General features: G+C 39.6%; 1 protein-coding gene and 1 pseudogene across 2 annotated transcripts in view; both read right to left on the bottom strand.

The window, feature by feature from the left end:
• Positions 1-16,233, bottom strand: part of LOC144665185 (uncharacterized) — a 292,253-nt gene extending 276,020 nt beyond the window's left edge. The window contains exons 1-3 of the mRNA XM_078526363.1: positions 14,856-16,233; positions 14,192-14,287; positions 11,031-11,114 (exon numbers count right to left, since the gene is read on the bottom strand). Coding sequence (XP_078382489.1) covers positions 11,031-11,114; positions 14,192-14,287; positions 14,856-16,170 — 1,495 coding nt within the window. The 5' untranslated portion in view covers positions 16,171-16,233. The remainder of the gene's footprint in view (positions 1-11,030; positions 11,115-14,191; positions 14,288-14,855) is intronic.
• On the bottom strand, positions 4,964-10,647 carry LOC144666517 (ankyrin repeat domain-containing protein 16-like; annotated as a pseudogene). Its single transcript, XR_013573207.1, has 7 exons — positions 10,582-10,647; positions 9,344-9,428; positions 9,135-9,215; positions 8,519-8,581; positions 7,936-8,004; positions 6,620-6,691; positions 4,964-5,815 (listed from the first exon to the last, which is right to left on the bottom strand). The product of XR_013573207.1 is annotated as an ankyrin repeat domain-containing protein 16-like (transcript).
• Positions 16,234-18,824: the final 2,591 nt, after the last annotated feature.

Below are 18,824 nucleotides of genomic sequence, written 5' to 3'. Positions count from 1 at the left end.
GCAGAATGAGCCGAAAGTTGAAATGTCTTCAGACGTTTCTCGAAAATCTTCGTCAAACTTCGTAAATCTTCGGAAACGTTCGTATGGCCTTTGAACAATACTCGGATAATCTTCGGAGATCTTCGGTCTGGAAATTGTTCAAAATGCAACAAGTTGCTCGAGAGGAAAAAAGTTCCTCGCAGGGGGAAAAGTTGCTCGAAACATGAAAAGTTGCCAAAAAGTTGCCGAGCAACTTGTGGAAAGCCCTACCCTTTAACATAACATTCCCTCCGGTAAATATCGCTTCTCATATTTTGTTTTGTACCAAGTAACGGTCTTACAACCGAACACAAGATCAGACGCGCCACAGAATTATTCTCGCTCGTCACGTGGCGAATTTAAGTAAATAAGCATTTGTGAAACTCCTAACCACTTTTCCCAATATTTTGTTAATAATGACCATAAGTTACATGTTCGTATGCGTAATTCTTCGAGTAAGCTTTGAGTGATTTTTCTGTAGCGCGGAGCCAAGCATGGCTTTTATGTTCAAAGCAAAAAATACAAACTAAACGGTGTAAAAGGTGAGAGAGCCAAGTCCCTAACCAAACTCTGATTGGTTAGTGTCTATGAGAGAAAAATGTCAATGTCACTCTCTCCTCCGCAGAGGCCTCTTATTTTTTCGTGCGGGCTGGGAAATGGGGAGAGGTAAAAAGTAAGCGCGCGAAGCCTGGAGAGAATGACAACGAAAGCGCGCCATTCTCGTACCTCGAGTCTTCGTCCCTTCTGCGCAGTCCTGACCGTTGGTCAAAGGGAACGAAGACCCTGGGTACGAGGATAAAAGCGCGCTGGGTACATTAGGAAGGGAAAAGGAAAGGCGTCGTCCCACACGCTTCCCTTATTTTTCGTTTTTTTTTTGTGTTGTTTTGCCTCCCTCCATCCACTGAAGCGCCCTCTGCGGAGAAGAGTCAATGCCAGGCCCAAGAAAACACAATGATACCAGACTTGTACCCAAGACTCTGGATCCAGAATACAGTGCGAGCGCACTTCTCGTTAGGCCACTGCGTCGCCAAAACGTCCAGCAGATCTAAAAGAAATACCGGAGCAAATCCAAAGGTTTCCAGGAACTGTAGGATAGGATCAAGGTTAAGTCTACATACGAGCTTCAGTGGTCCATAAGGTCGGAGCTTATCCCGGTTTTCGTAGCATTCAGCGACTAGAAGCATTTCTACCTCTCACCACAGACCACAAACGCCGGCTCCGGCCAGTCCCGATTTCTGAGAACGCAGAGTGGTTAATCCCATTCAGCCAATCAGATTTGACCAGAAGTCCGTTAATCGCAGACATTATAATGGGGACCGGCCAGTGTCCGCGTTACTGGCATGTTGCTGACCAACAGGAAGGTGGGCTCTTTTTCAACTCCGCTTCGTGAAGAACAAATAAAACGCGAAACGGTAACAAATATCTCACGATATATTTTTTTCATTTTTCCACTTTGTTTTCTCTCATGATATTTTTTCTCTCGGTTGTATTTGTCCTCGCTCTTGTGAAGTACAAATATCTCACGGCATTTGTACTTTACTAGACCGGTTTAGCCTGCGTAGCTGTTTTTCGGGGGGTTTAAAGCGCGCAGAAGCAAGCGAGAGGCTTGGGGAGTTCGCCGCTTGCTTGTGCGCTTTAAAACCCAAACAAAACCGCCAGCTACGCAGGCTAAACCGGTTTAACAGGTTGCGTATTCTTCTTGACCGCGTGAATGATAAAAAACGGCGGGAAGTTAGCATTTTGGGAAAAGAAAACGTTGAATAATAAATTTCTTGTTAGACATTTTAGTGTGTTAAGGGACGGACCATTAATTCCTTGGAGGGGAGGGGGTATGAAAAATATTCCTCTGCAAACTTTTTTTAGTGTATGCACCTCTGCAAACACTTGTATTTTGGCAAGCACGTAGTCAGGAGGACAAAACGGAGCTGTTCTACTGAAAAACTGTTCTTCATGCACTTCCCAGCTGGCCGAGAAAACGCACGATTTCTAACGAACCAGTCATAAGATTTTTATGAAATTTTACATGGTTATACTTTAGAAAGCAAGAAAACTGCTGATTACAAAAAACACGGCCAGCCAGATGGGTTGAATTTTTTTTTTCTCAGTCAGCTGGAAAGTGCATGAAGAACAGCTTTTCTGTGGAACAGCTTCGTTTTGTCCTCCTGCGTAGTGCCTATCGAAATACTGCAAGACTCGTAGAAATATACAGTGATAATACTCACTAAAATGTCTAATAAGATACACGTACAACTTAGAACCTTGCATTCAAGGCCACTCTAGCAAACATATCTTTTCTATCAAAATATATTTTAATTCGTGGTAAATGCTCTATTTACAAACTAAATAAAGAAGGAAATATGATTTTTACGATAAAAATTGACTCGGACGGTCAAATTGGATCCCTCTTGGCCATGTGAATAGCACAGACATTAATTTCACGCTATGTTCAATTGCTATTTGAACAGCACTAGTCACACACAGTATACATTATAGCTTAAGAAAATATTTGTCCTTGCTTTGATTATAAACTGGAAACATCTGTCTCCAGTCAGTCCAAACCTCAATATGAGGTACTTTAATGTCTTTCATTGTCTAAAAAGGCTTTTTAAGCTTTAACATTAGACTATAAAAATATATGTATAAAATTAATATAAAAATAATACATTAAAAATATTTTGCTTAAGGACAAAAGCCCTGTGTGCGATATCTAACACTTATTGTACTGCGTTCCAGTACAAACAACTGGTATTTACATAGCAGTCTCGCATCTAGTAAAAAAAAAACAGTTTGAATAAACCATCTATCGTACCCTAGAATCTAGAATTTTGCGTCAAAAAATAAACTAAATTGTGAATCTTAGACTCCACATCTATTTATAGTCAGAATGCTTCTAAATAATGACTACAGTTTACACAGTGGAACCTCAAAATAACGAGTCCCTGTTATAACAAATATACTTTCTCAGTGCCTTGGTACATCGTTATTTAGAGCTTTCACTGTACAGCAACAACCAATTTTTTTCCAATTATAAATTCGTTTAATAAATGTCTTATTAACCTAGCCTACTCAGCACTTTCTGAAAGAACATCAGCCTTTGGTCTTCTCTGTACAGATGTCGCTGCCCTTGATCCATACTACAGTCAACTCTCGCCTTGCGGACACCCCGCTATTGTGGACACTCGCTATTACGGACAAAATCCAGATCCCGGCGAAAGAGTTTGATTGGAAATGACTCCCGCTATTACGGACTCTCGCTATAACGGTCAGTAAACGACGCCTAGAGCGTGTCCGCTATAACAAGAGTTGACTGTATTAAAACCTAAGGCTGATAATCTCCCGGAACGGTCATTGCGATTTTTTACCAAAAGATATCTTACATCGGATCCCTGTTTAGACTGTCCATAGTCTCTCTATTTCTCAGATCCTGTAGCACGTGAAAATTAGCCACAAACAAAGCGGTTTTACCGAGTGTCCAACGATCATCTGCTAAACAAAGAAACTGTGGACAATTTAGTCATCACTATTCAATCGCTGATTAACACTAATCCAGGATTAAAATGTAACAGAGGTTTAAATCCTGTTGTTTAAAGGAGCTAAGTCACGAATGACGCACATTGCAAATTTCATTGAGTCCAAAATGTTTGTCTGTTCATTTCTGGTTTATTTTTACCACTCTGTACCTCAGTAAATTACTTTTTTTTTTATCTGGAAGTAATGTTGTACACTGAAACAAAAAAACTCCGACTTTTTGTTTATCTTGATATTGCTCTTTAAGTTGCTTGACACTACAGACCTGACTGGACAATATTCTGTAGTTTTAAATTGAAGGTAGCTTTGTACAGTTACACTGAAACAAAAACTACTTATAATATTATATTTCTTGATACTGACCTTCGAATTGCTTGTCATTTAAAATTTACTGTGTAGAAACAAAGGTACTTACAATTGAACTCTGCTCAGTTCCTTGCCCCCGGGAGCGGGATAGAGCCGGACATTAATGTTCTCCATTTTTCTCTATAACATAATTACACTGATACAATATTTTGTAAGTTTGACTCAATACTTTTCATTGTCCGTATTAACTTGACCCAAATCATTTGCTGAACCACGTTGAATTTTGAGAAAAATACCTACAGGACTTGAAAATAAATGACAAAATATTTAACAATAAATTTCAATACAAACACTGTAATACTAAATAGCTTCCGTGTTTGTTGCTAGCGGAGTAAGCCATAATTTTGTCTTGTACCTTCTTAGCAGTAAGGGCCACATTAATTAAATTTTACGAAGTGTCCAAGTGACAGCCGGTCAAGGTGTTTTACAATAAACTAAATGAGCGACGATCATTTAGTGTTTTGAAAACCTTGACAGGCTACGGTCATTTTATCGGAGCGTTAATTTTACGGCTTATTAGCCGTGATGTAAACTACACTTCATGCGATAGTCACACTTACTACAACACGCCTTAACGTTTTAGTAAAATTTGGTTCACACACGTTGTAATAATACAATAATTTCGCTTTCGTTTGGTCCTGTAAATACTTAATTCAAGTGTAAACCAGGTCTAACGTAGACCTCGTTTAAATGATCGGCCCTTAGTTTCTCTCACTTAAATTTGCCATGTCCTTATCAGCCAAATGATTCTCGTCTAATCCGTAGCCGTTATTAAAATCGTCACGCAACGCTCACGAGATGCGTTATGTGACAACTTAACCTGGGACTCCACAGGAAAGTAGTGATAACCATATTGTCATTAAGATTAAACTTGCAGTTGATAAGGTAAATTAACTAGCAATTTGAATTTTGACATTGTGTGAGCTGGCCGTCTGTAAAATCAAAAAAAATTAGACTCAAGGGACAGTTAATTCACCTCATCAACTTCAAGTTTATCTTAGTATTCGCACATGCCCAACAACACAACAAAGCAACGTCCTTAGAAACTAATTCACTGAGCATGCCTCAAGTAGAACTTTATGTGACTCCCTTTACTAAGAAGGTTTGGCACCTTTGCTAAGAAGATACGTCACTGCCTCGGCTTTACCATTTCTTTGTGCAACCATTAGTGGCGTTGAACCATCCTTGGTTCTTGATTCAATGTCAACTCCGTAAGAGAGGATCTTCTCTATAACAGCAGTGTTACCACCAAGTGAGGCACTATGTAACGAATTCCATCCAATGTTGTCTTCTAATGATGGATCAGCGCCCTTTGCAAGCAGATACTCCACAGCCTGTAGCTTGTCATTATTAGCAGCTAACATCAGTGGCGTGACACCCTTGTTATTTATTGAATCAATGCTAGGCACGTGACTAAGCATTAACTCAATAATAACAGGGTTGCCACCCTGTGAGGCCCAATGCAACAAATTCCATCCATCGTTGTCTTCTAATGATGGATTAGCGCCCTTTTCCAGCAGATACTCCACAGCCTGTAGCTTGCCAAGACGAGCAGCTAACATCAATGCTGTGACACCCTTGTTATTTATTGAGTCAATGCTAGGCACGTGACTTGGCATTAACTCATTAATATCAGGGTTGCCACCCTGTGAGGCCCAATGCAACAAATTCCATCCATTGTTGTCTTCTAATGATGGATTAGCGCCCTTTGCCAGCAGATACTCCACAGCCTGTAGCTTGTCATTAAGAGCAGCTATCATAAGTGGCGTACTACCCAGAGCAGCTCTCGAGTCAATGGAAAATCCACGAGATAGCAAGGATTCAATTTTGGTAACATCACCGTCCTCTGCCGCATCGTGAAGTGAATTCCATTCATTCTTATCCTTGTCCACAAATTCGCTGCCTAAAATAATTGATTAAAATTAAAATTAAAGATACAGCAAGTGATTTTTGAACGAGATGGCGGAGATGCAATGGACGTGGCCCAGCTGACGCCAAAAAAATGACTCGTGAAAACATCCAGCCGTGTTGACAACATCTCGCTGAATTACCCTTTTTAATTCAGTGAACACAAGAGTATCGAAAGAGTTGTATTTATGTTATAAACAAAACTCTAAACCACACTACTTTATAGCGGGAGCACGTGCCATTTCTATTTTTTGCTATCATCATGAAAATCTCTTTATACCAATTTAACTTTCCCCTATTTTTGATATTTTCTTAATAAATACCCTGTGAACATCAGCAAGCTTTCACCATCGAGTACTAATACAGTGTGCAGCTCTGTTTAAAGATTTGTTATTTTAAATTATTGCTATTACTCGTACGTATGCATGTCAGATAGAAAGTCTTTCAAGTTTTTTAAGTATTTTTCCACCGCACTGTAATCAGAAAAACACTGTAATATTATTGTTCCTGATAATAAGTTCACCCGATATTTTGTAATTCAAATTGCGTTTGATGACCATTATCGCCTACAGTTTTGGTTTAGCTCCAAAAGTGGGAATAGCTTCGTGTTGTGCTTATTGTAAGCAACTGTGCTTATATACTTCAATGCGTAGTGCACGAAGTTGTTCCTGGCCTTGTTTCACGGGTTGGTGCTTCACATGGGGTTAACCTCCTTGTCCAAGAAAAATTACTTTGATTATGATTATGATTATTTAAACCTCTTTTACAATATCATGATCAACATATGACAAACACACACCTGTTGCTGACGCTCCTTCTTTGTTACTGTTTGTCTCTGAAGAGGTTTGTGAAGATGTATTTTTGTTTGAATCTGATGAGAATAAACAATGCATCGGTACTTAGGTCAATAATATTCCCGAAACTTTGTTTGCTTGTTAGGTTTATAATTAACCTCTTCCAGGCTCTCAGTAGTTGGGGGAGAGCGAAAAACGCGGGCGAGGGAGGAAAAAATGCGTTTTTCGCATTTTTCGTTGCTGGGGTGGGGGGACTCCTATATGAAAGGGGCAGGGATGCTCGTCGGACATTTTGAAACAAAACCATAAAAGAGACCAATCTGGGTGTGGCTCAAGCTTTTCTTGACCGCTAAAAGATACCTAAAAACTAAGAATAGAATTAATATTTGTATATTTTTTTAATGAGACCATTATGGCTAAGAAATTGGCGTTTTCCCTAGAACACCCTAATCGAGACCAAAAATCAGAAATTTACACCCCTAAGCCAGACAACAACAGGCATTCCTGCCCCTTTCATATTCAACTACCAAGAGCCTGGAACAGTCTAATTTATAATATTCCCGAAACTTTGTTAAACATTTCTGAGAGATTTTGCTCGTCAAAGCCAAGAAAGTATAACTAAACATCATCTTGATTTGGAAAAAATCTAATTTACATTTACTTTCTACACACTAATTTACATATGCGATTTCTAAAACCCACTGAGTCACGGAACATCGCGCCGACTAAAGAGCTATTTTGAAAAAATAACTCAAAAAGCAATATTATAAATCATATATGGCATGTGTGCATGTTATATTTTAAAAGGATGCCGCTTTGGAAAAAAAATTGGCATTGAGGGCAATGACGGAGGAAGAACTACACGCACTCTGGTATTAGACAAATAAGGCTTATCCAGAAATAATTTATCCCTAGAATTCCCATACAACCTTAATATTTTCCAAATTATGCCACAGTTAATATAATCACACACACAGAATGTTTTCAGGACCTACATAACTTTGACTACAAAATTTTTGCAAAATTCCTTTCATTCCTTAGACAAGGGAGTCAAATTGCACAAAATTTTGCTGATTGGATAATGGGATGTAAAAAGTGGTCAAAAAGTCCTAACATGACTACATATACATGTACATTAAACTTAACTTTCTGTTCAGAGTAGGGGACGTAGTCCCCGAAGGTAGTCCCCCGTATAGTGGTCACACTCACATAGGGGACATCATTATTACTCATTTCTTTGTAACTTGTAAACTGCATGATAAGCAGTCTGGCAAAGTCCCCAGTGGGGAGTAAATAATAAGACATATACAATACAATATACCTGTTGGCAAAACTTGTCCTTTGTTACTTGTTGCTCCTTTGTTGTCTAAAGATATGGGTGGAGCTTGATCTGCAGAAAAAATAAAAATGCATTTGGGTAGTTGAACTTGGACATGCTACGATTCGATTTATAAGACTGAATTCAAACAGTGATCGATCAGATTGTGAATCGAGTAACGATAACGTGGCATACAGTACATAGGATACTGTTGATAAAATTTAATAATTAAATCATTGTGTGTTTATTCACTTGTATAAGTTGTTCACGGTCAACAGAGTCTGGACACCAGGAAAATCTTCCAGCTTAGAACAAAGTTGTTTGCTCAGCTAATTTAGGATGTAAACGGATCCTTCTATCAAAGAAAGATTCTAGTGACTCTCTGTGTGCCAACATTTGATTTTATTTACTCTTGCTCTTGTGCACTGATCCAAATAAATCACATCACCATCATTAATTGTCACTCATTTGCACTGATACATAAACAACAGCAACATACTATCTAAGTAAATAAATAAATAAATAAAGATGAACGGATGTAAAAACACATGCTGTTTCATATATTCTGCATGCATATTTGAGGTACCTGTGGTTGGCGATCCTTCTTTATTCCGTTCTGTTTGTTTTGTTTTTGAACTTCTATCTGGTTCTGAGAAGAAAAAAGATAAAAATGCATCAGTCTGGCCATTGTACTGGCTGCTGAGGCACGCTTAAACAAGGAAACAAAACTACAGTACATGAAAAGCTTGACAAATGTCTCATCTGGTGAACTGGAACATGTTAACATTGAGTAAATTTCTTGTTAGGCAAGTAACTTCTTATGCTCACTAATGCCCAATGAGCTGCAAGCCGTTGGCTGACTAAATTGTGATTTTAAGACAAAAAAAGTAACTTGACAACAAGCACTTCACTGCCCTCAAGAGTTGCTTGTTTGATGGGGCAAGCTGTTATTTAAGATTTTAAATTTAGGCCCTGGAAAGTTGTACTGAGAAATAAAGTAAAATAATTCTCATTCTCAGGGACGGCGGAGCCGGGAAGGGAGGGGGGAGCTTAAGAGAAGAGTCTCTTAAGCCCCCCACTTCAATTCACTAGTCACTAGTCTATGTTCCGCTGTTTTTGATTCTGCATGCATGCCAGCTACTTAGCAACCATAGTTAGCATACATTATAATGCACTACTGACATGCACATGCATGTACTCACCTGTTGATGTCTCTTGTTCATTATTCTGTTTCACTCCTGTGACAGTTAAAGAGGAGGGAGAAACTTTTCTTCCATCATGAGCTGAAAAGAATGGACTCACAGATCAACAAAATAGACTTATTCACAGTATTGAGCAGCTGGCTGCAAGTGTAGATGTACATGCATTGAAAACATCAGCAAAAATTTATGCCCTTATTGCACACACACACCTGCATGTAAGTGGGTCTTTGTCTTTATTCTGATTTGTTCCTCTGTCAGTTGATGGAGTGGAAGAAACTGTATGGCCAACTGGTTCTGAGAAAAATTTAAAATCAATATGTAATTTTTCACATGCACGCAGACCACTGCCTTGGCCTAGAAAAAAGCTAAAAAGTTTACAGATGCCTTTCCCCCCTGCCCCCCTCCCTCCCCTTAATGATGTGTTTATTAAAATAACTATAATTACATTTACAACTTCTGTTAACTTACAGAATACTGGTAATAAACTGCTATACTAGAATTCTGATTTCTTAAACCTCCACGGAAAACAAAAATTGATTAAAGAAATCGGGAGGTTTAATATAAGGGCCTGATTACATGAGCCGGGCTGGCTCGGTTTGCCGAGATGACTTTCAGCTCGGTATTACATGAGCCCGGTTAGCCGGGCTGGCCCAGTTTGCCGCGATGACTTTTGGCCCGGTTTTAGCACGAATGATCAGATCACGAATGATCTTGATCACCTTTTCCCGGCAATTTGGTGGTTAATTTTTTGCACTTATGCGGCTGGATGGGTTATGTTACCTCTACATCCTATTTAGAAGGAGTAGCATTGATTTTTTCGTCGGATATTGTGCTCGGAAGAGAAATTTAATGCTGGCCCACTTAGCCAGGCTGGCCCGGTGAACGCGATTTCATAGAAAATTTTCAACCCGGCTAGCCGAGATTCGGGCATCGCGCTACCGGGATCTGGGCTAGCCGGGCTGGCCGGGTTGTCATGTAATCGCAAAGTTGATTTTTGTTGCGTTTAACAGACGCGCCGAGATCTCGGCAAACCGAGCCAGCCCGGCACATGTAATCAGGCCCTAAGAGATCTCGGGAAACATTACAGAGAAACACTTTTTATATTCAAGGGGAACAAAAATTGATAAAAGAAATCAGGAGTTTTGGGATTTTATTGTGGGGGATGGGCTGGGGGAGGCACAGGAGGACCTGATCCTTCAGCATTTTATGGCTTTTCCTCTAAGTGCCCCCTCAATTACTTTTTTTCCCTCTTTGCTTTTGCTGTTACAAAATATTACACCACATTGCAACATTTTTCTCAACTTTCGGGCAGTTCCTGTCACCGTGGGAATCACTTTTCTTGTCCACGCCTCTCCCGTACAAGTCTCTTCCACCCCCTGTTATCCTGGGCTGATCTCATCCCTGCCCCCCCCCCCCACTAATTTGTATCTTGCTTTTTACGAATTACACTTAAATAAACTGCACACTTTTCCAGGAGTTTCTTGGTATTGCCGATAGCATCACCAAATGACATCACAAAGGAATTCAATTATAACACAACAAACAAGACTCTGCCATCACAGCACAAAAAACTACCAACTTACAATAGATTCTGCAATACCAAGATATTCCCACTTTTACTGATCATGAGTCAAAGGCATCAGACTTTCCCCTTTAAGAAGTTCCAGGATTTTTCAGGTTATAGTACACTGTTCCACAGTAATCACAAAGTAGTTTGTAGTTACTATAAACGCCCAATCAAAGTTTGTTTGGTACTGTTGACATAATAAACCTCAACACAAAGCTTATTTATAAAAATGACACGGCAACTAAACTTCTTGAAAACACATACAGCAGCTTATTACAGTGTACATGTACATTAAAAACTTCAGCAAAAAAAATATTGCACACACACACCAGTTTGTGAGTCGCTTTCTTCATTCTGTTTTGCTTCTCTGTCTGCAGTTGAAGGGGTGGAAGAAACTGGATTTCTATCTGGAACTGAGAAAAAATTAAATAAATATGAATATTACAGTGCGGCTACTGTAACCGGGGTCACCCAGACAAAGTTAACCAATCACAAAGCAGAACTAAAACAAAAGATTTCTACATTTTTAGCTTCAGCCAATGAAATGTCGAGTACAGAACAAAGAAATTTCAACTTCTTCGTTCGCCACGAAAACAGATCGATACAAACTTTGGCCGTATGGCGGCGCTGAATTTTCAATTAATTTCAATTGCATCCGTTTTGAACTTGAGTGGTTGTGACGGCAACATTTGGAAGGTAAATATTAGCGATGTTTATGTAAGAGAAGTTCGAGACTGTGTAAAAACGGGGAAAGAAACGACCGTATCGTCTGTGTCAATGGTGCGTGGCGGAGTTCGCTCGTGACAATTTCAAGTTTTCTCTACGGCATCATAACGCGACGGTCATAGGTTAGGCAAAGTGCGTGGCGTATTTGCAAACAACGAAGCACATTACCAGCGTGATAAATTTAGTTTTCTGCGATGTCCGATCGTTGAGTTCCACCGAAAGCGTATCGGCCGTATACATCCGAAAGTTTCGGCAATTCAGCTACAACCATCGTCAGAAGTGTTGGCACGATTACCAAATTAATTCCTTCTCTCCCCCTCCCCTTCTCAATGTTGAGCTCCTGAACATATTGCACAGACAATCCTTAGCCACAATGGGTTCAACATTGAAAGGGGGGAGGGGGTTCTTAAAATGTTTGTATGCACCATTGAGAAAGTTTAAGCGTCAAGTTTAAACATATTTTATCTTCTTAGCGTAAGCGTTCCAACTACTTCTGACTAGGGTTGTAGCTTGAATAAACACGAAAAAACATAAGCTTCACGAGTAAACAAATTGAAATTTTATTTTTATTTACTCAAACGACAAAAAAATGTTGGCATCGCCACTTTCACTGGTACGTTATACAGCGCAGAATGTCTTCCTTCGCTAGCATCACGTGTATTTATTTTCCAAATGGTACAGCTACCAAAACTCCAGTTGATGCCGTAGAGAAAACTTGAAATAATTGTCACGAGCGAACTCCGCCACGCACCATTGACACAGACGATACGGTCGTTTCTTTCCCCGTTTTTACACAGTCTCGAACTTCTCTTACATAAACATCGCTAATATTTACCTTCCAAATGTTGCCGTCACAACCACTCAAGTTCAAAACGGATGCAATTGAAATTAATTGAAAATTCAGCGCCGCCATACGGCCAAAGTTTGTATCGATCTGTTTTCGTGGCGAACGAAGAAGTTGAAATTTCTTTGTTCTGTACTCGACATTTCATTGGCTGAAGCTAACTTTGTCTGGGTGACCCCGGTTACAGTAGCCGCACTGTAAGAATTTTTATCACCTGACCACTAGTACTGTACAATAGAACCCCCCCCCCCCCAAATCCCCGGACTGGGAATGGTGACACAAATTGCAGAAAAGACGCTTTGGAATACAGTTCTGCAGCTTGATCATGTTCATGAGACCCTGCCAGGGGGGGGGGGGTGGGTGGTCCGTGTCACTAGTATAAATTTAAAAATGTCCTGTGTCACTGTTTAATCGCACTTCAAGTCGCTGTCTGTAATTGATTTGAAGGAAAACTGCTCTTCCTTGTCGGAATTTAAGTTTTTCCAAAAGGGTTGTTGTTTGTTGCAATTTTTTTAGATGTGCTGTCCTTACTTTTTGGGCCATGTCGCAATTTAGCCTGGCAGGGACTCTTTTATGCCAATTTCCCCAACATTGAAAATGTATAAAAAAAATAATGGTCTCAACCAAACAAAACATTTGGGGGGGGGGGGTGTGGGGGGAATTTAATTTTGTTCAAAAAATCTTTTCAAATAAGAAACATTTTGGGGTGATATAGGCACTTAATATTTAATAATAAGTCTTTACCTCTGAACAATTCTACAACAAAAGTTATTTTCTATAGAAAATTTTTTTTAAAAAATAAAATAGTTTTGAAGTCAATAGTAAATGTGTACATTAATGCAAGTTGTTACAAGTTGTTTTTTATGAAGCATGCCAGATTATGGACTAATTTTATAGCAAAGAGAAGTGTACAGAGATAAACAACAACCAGCTGAGCCTACTTCTTTTTGATCGTCTAGTTTTTCAGACAAGTGTTCTTAAAATTTCCCAAGTGATTACAACCTTCTAACTTCATTTTCTCCCAAGTCATCAGGCCATAAAATGGTCCAAAATTCTTGTCACCATGGTGACTAAAATGCTCACAGCATGTGCTCAAACCTGCAACAACTTATTAGCTATTATATTATAATTTTTGATGACTTATGCATGTTTAATTCTGAAGTGGCAAATAAATGATGATGATGATGATGATGATGTATTCATGTGATAATGTCCACACTTGGGTTTAACTTTCGAAGCATACTCAATATTTCAAATTCCACATTTTAATAAAAAAAAAACACTAAATGTTATGCACAAGCACTGTAACAGTAAGGGTGAAGGTTAAGTCTGCATAAAAGCCAAGTGGCCCATTAGGCTGGAGATTATCCTTATATCCATAGCATTAACTTAAGCGACTAAGAATATTTTTACCCCCACCCCCCTAGTCCACTGCAGGGTTACCCCCAGCATTAAATTCACTGGTACCCATTTATTAACACGTAGGTGAAGAGAGGCACTGAGAGAAAAATGTTTTGCCCAAGAACAGGGCTGCATACCCGGACCGCTTGATCCGGAGTCCAGTGCACTAACCATTAGTATAGGCCACATGCACACGCACCACCAATCCAAGGCCATGCACTTGATAGCACTGTAGGTAAAAAGAATAAGTCTGCTTCCTAGCCAAGTGGCTCATACAGCCGGAGCTTATCCCGGTTTCCGTAGCATTAAGCGACTAGGAGTATTGCTACTCCCCCCTGGATGGGATGCCAGTCCATTACAGTAGTTACCCCCCAGCAGTAAATTCGCCGGTACCCATATACACCTGGGTGGAGAGAGGCACTGTGAGAGTTAAGTGTCTTGCCCAAGAACACAAAGTAACATACCCCGGCCAGGTCTCGAACCCTGACTGTTGGATCCGGAATCAAGCACTGTACTCACCTGTTAATGGATTTCTTTCTCTGTTTGTCTGTGCCACTTCTTCCTCTGCAGAGACAACTGGTTCCACCTTCACCATAGTAACATTTCCATATTGATCTGATGGAAGTAAAAAGAGACATGTCAAGTAAATTCTCTTTACTTATTTGCGTATGTTTTTTCTATAGTATAAGTTGGAGAATTTGTTAAACGATCAAAGTATTTTCCCTTTAGTGATCATTCTGTCAAATTTTATTCCCATAACCTGTTTCTTGTTTATGTAATGATATTGTGAGGAGAAATTTGATGTTGGCACTCTTGGAGCTTCAAGGGTTAAGGTTGGCATGTTATGACTTAACCCATTGAAAGATTTTTTGAAACTTTCTTTGAATGTTCCCTACCAAACACTGTTTTCAAAAAAAAAAAAAAGATTGGTTACCTTGCTCACACAGTGATATGATAGGCAAATTTTACAAGGTGTAATTTTTACAAGATCATATTTGATCATTATGGTGTATTTTGGCAAAAATCGAACATTGGCTTCCTAGATAATTTTAATTTTCAAAACAACCACCCTACTGCTAAAAAAAACTACATCGAGCCTCCTTAAAAGGCAACTGTATAAAAATCGATCATATTGGAGCACTGACCCAAAGGATTTCAATAAAGTAACAAATTAATAGCAAACCTTTCAATGTAAAGCTTGAGGGGACAGCTTTATCTGGCCTCTGCACCAATTCTAAAATCATCTTCTCAAATTTTGCGCATTCATTTTGCCAGGTAAAAACATTTCCGTACTGTTCTCTGAGATGTAGAGCACTCTCATGCCTGTCTTTTGGTTTCTGTTGTGACAACTGTTTGATTCTTCCTGACCAGTCCTGTGGCCTATCCGATTCGACTACCACAGACATCCCACCTTCCACTTCCTCTAATGCTTTAGCTATTCCACATTCACTGGAAACAAGCACAGGGACACTAGCTGAAATTGCTTCCAGGGCCACCAGACCAAAGCCTTCTGTGCGGGATGGCATGACTATTACATCAGCTTCACGAAACATCTTCTTCATTTCTTGATAGTCACAATATCCACGGATGGTCAGTTGATTGCGTGCAATTTTTGTTTTCTCAATAAACCACGACTCTATGCTTCTCTGTTCATATTGCGGAGAACCAACAAAAGTCAGTTCATATTTTCTTCCAAGCGACGCTACTGCGTCTCCGATGATATCATACCCTTTGAGTGCAAAGTCCTCAAAACTTCCACGACCGAACATGAAAACACGGAACCTCTTTTGAACCCTGTGCGGTTGTCTTCCGTCAATAAGGAACTGTTCGAAAAGCCCAGGAGTGATAACTTTTATCTCCGGAATACGTCTTATGTATTTCTCTTGGAGTTCAGTACCGACAGCAACAACCAGATGGGCTGCTTCGCAAAGCTCTAACTCTTGTTTATTTTTCTTTTCGTTCTCTGCAATTGCATCTGCTGTGGCGCCTCCTTCCAGTTTGTGTTTTCCAAGGTCTTCACAGAATACATGAACGAAATGTATCCACTTACATTTTGTCCTGTCAGAAATGAAATAAGCAGCACCGCCGAATTTCCGACCATGGCCCACAACAATATCAGGGTTTTGGAGCTCTGGCGGTGGTCTTTTCAGCCACTCTATGGGATCTGATCCCGGGACACGTCGAGCGGTGATCAAATTCACTCCCTGTTTGATCGCATCTTGTCTGTCTCCTTCGCTGCTACTGCAAACATAGCAGTGAATGTTAAGGCGTTCGCGTGATGCTTTAGCCAGATTCACTGCAAACTCTCTGTTGAAAGTCGACAGACCTCCCTTCGACGATCCCCACTCATCGCAGATGAACAACACATCGATACACTGAGAAACTTCACCTTGAACATGAAATTCGACGCATTCAGATGGCCCCGGAACGTCCGTGCAAACGTGGAATTCTTTGCTTTCTCCGACAGCTTTCACACGGAACGAGCCACCCGCTCCCATTTCAATGGCTTTAGATCACACTTGCAATAAAGTAGCTATGGTTTCTAGCAGGCTAAAAATAAGGAAAACACTATCAATTTCCGCGTTCGCGAAATGGACAACAGCAAACAAAACAGCATGACAACCAACTTTGGGAAGGGACGACCACTCCCGCTTCTCCGCGATCACGTGCACATTCTTTGTCCAAATTTGGCGGGTAATCCAACAATCACAAAACAATTTAAGAAATTAGGAGGGAAGGCATGATCTCAGGTTACTTGGGTGCCAGAGGGTCTTTTTAATGAATTTTTTAAATTAATTTTTTATGCCATCGAACGAACGGTTCGGTTTGTCTGTTTAACTTAACAAGAAATCGCCACGTAAACACAAAAGCAAAATACTTCCGTGCAGTTAGAATGGAACACTACAATGTATAAACGAAAGAGACTAATTATACATGATGGGGTCTATTAGATTTAGTTGACAGAAATTTTTAATTCTTATAATACAAAGGGACACTGTAAGCAAGAGACCGTTTGACCTTTCTTGATCACACCACAGTATAACGCAATATTTGTTGAGACAACATAGGGAAATCTAAAAAAAGTATAAAAATATAAAATAAAATATTACTGTTGTTCAACTGAGAAAATCTACGAAGAAAATGTATTATTTGCATATTTGGTCTGTAAATTCATAACAGCTATACAATCACTTACAAGCTTCAAGATTATGTTTAAAAAAATGTAAGCTGCAGTTGGATAACAGTTTTTTTTTCACACACAAGGTGTCAGCTACTTTTATTTACTTTAAGGTTTTTCCTCAAAATTATGTAAGACCCCCTGTGAAACGCCATCGCTTCTGCATGCATCGCGTGTAGGCATAAATAGATTGTGCTCGGCAACTTTTAAGCAACTGTTAGCTTTTTTAGCAACTTTTTGTAGTACCAGCAACCTAGGGCAATTTTTACCTTCCTTGGCAACTTTTTAGCAACAAATTGATATAAAACCGATCCGAACCGTAAAAGGTCGTTTCATTTCGAAAGATTTTATTAAAACTGGTTTTATTCGCTGCAACATAGAGCTTGCCGACGGCCATCTTGGTATTTGCTGAAGTCCGAGTCACTTATGGCATCGCAATTAGATGAAATTTTAGACGAGGAAAATGGAAATAATTCAGACATTGACCCTATTGAGGTTGCCATAGACGCTGGGGCAAGTCTTAGTAAACCTGCAAGCGCTTCAATTTTAGGAAAACGCACAATTCACGTCAAAACGACTCTAGAGAGCAAGCAACTTTTCTAAATTTTGGTGGCAACTTTTTGATATTTGAGCAACTTTAGAGCAACTTTTTGGTATATTGTGAAGCAACTTTTCCTGAATTTACTAGCACAATCTGTTCATGCCTAATCGCGTGCCATTTTTAAGCGATGACGTCAGAAATCGCTTATTGCCATGGCCCGATGGGCTCTTTTACTCTGTTAGGGCGATCGAACAGAAATCACGTTTAACTTAACAAGAAATCGCCGTGTAGAACACAAAAGCAAAATACTCCCGTGCAGTTAGAATGGAACACTACAATGTATAGACGAAAGAGGTTAATTAAAAATGATGGGATCTATTAGATTTAGTAGACAGAAATTTCTAATTCGTATAATATAAAGGACCGCTGTGAGCAAGAGATCGTTTGATCGACCTTTCTTTGAAAGCTTGCTCGCGCATATCGTATGTCGTTCGTCAGATGTCACACTATAATATAACGCCATCTCTGTTGAGACAACATAGGGAAATCTAAAAAAATATATAAATATAAAATAAAATATAACTGTTGTTCAATTGAGCAAATCTACAAAGAAAATGTATTAATTGCATCCTTTGCCTGTGAATTTATCAGTACTGTATTTATTTGAATTCAATTAGATCCTAACTATGCTATTTATACAATCACTACCATTGGTTCTTATGTTTGATAAATGTAAGCTGCAGTTGGATAACAGTTTTGTTCACGCACAAGGTGTCAGATGTAACACCCTTTGTGAAACGTCATCGCTTCTGCATGCATTGCGTGCCATTTATTTATTTTTGCGGCGACAAAAATCGGGAAGCCGTGAACGTTGACAGAGTGACGAAGCTACGAGCGCGGCTTCGCCGCTCACAAATAGTGTCTTTCCTCCAAAAAAAAAAAACCTCTCTGGTACCCAGGGTAATCCTGACGGCTGAAGCGTTCAAAAAAATAAAGTGGATAAAAAAATCTAAAATATATATTTTAAATTTTTTTTCCATATTTTGCCTTATTTTTTACCGCTTTAGCCGTCAGGATCAGTTTGCGGTATAATTTTCCATTTTAACTATTAAATTTACTGATCCAGGTCTTCAATAGATCCGGCACCACTCATCGGTTTGTCGCTGTGATATTGCAGATTTGAATTTTTTTTTTTATAAATATTTATTTCATGACGCGCGGCAGACTGGCACTATACTGTCGCGCGGGAGACTGCGGACAGGAGCCCATTTTCAAAATCCGGATCAAAGATGGCGGACAGTAACCCGCTTTGTCGCTCCCTTCTGTGTCTTCTGTGCGCACATGAAGTTTTTGTGTACGTCATATGGAGATGCAGTTCTTGTGATCAGCTGTAGCAGGAGAGAGAACCAACTTCCCAGCCTTTTGTTTTCCAA

This window comes from Oculina patagonica, chromosome 9, assembly GCF_052425735.1.
Source record: "Oculina patagonica isolate OP01 chromosome 9, crgOcupat, whole genome shotgun sequence".
Taxonomy (NCBI): Eukaryota; Metazoa; Cnidaria; class Anthozoa; order Scleractinia; family Oculinidae; genus Oculina; species Oculina patagonica.
The sequence above is the reverse complement of the archived record's forward strand: the minus strand, read 5'-3'. Positions and strand labels throughout refer to the sequence as shown.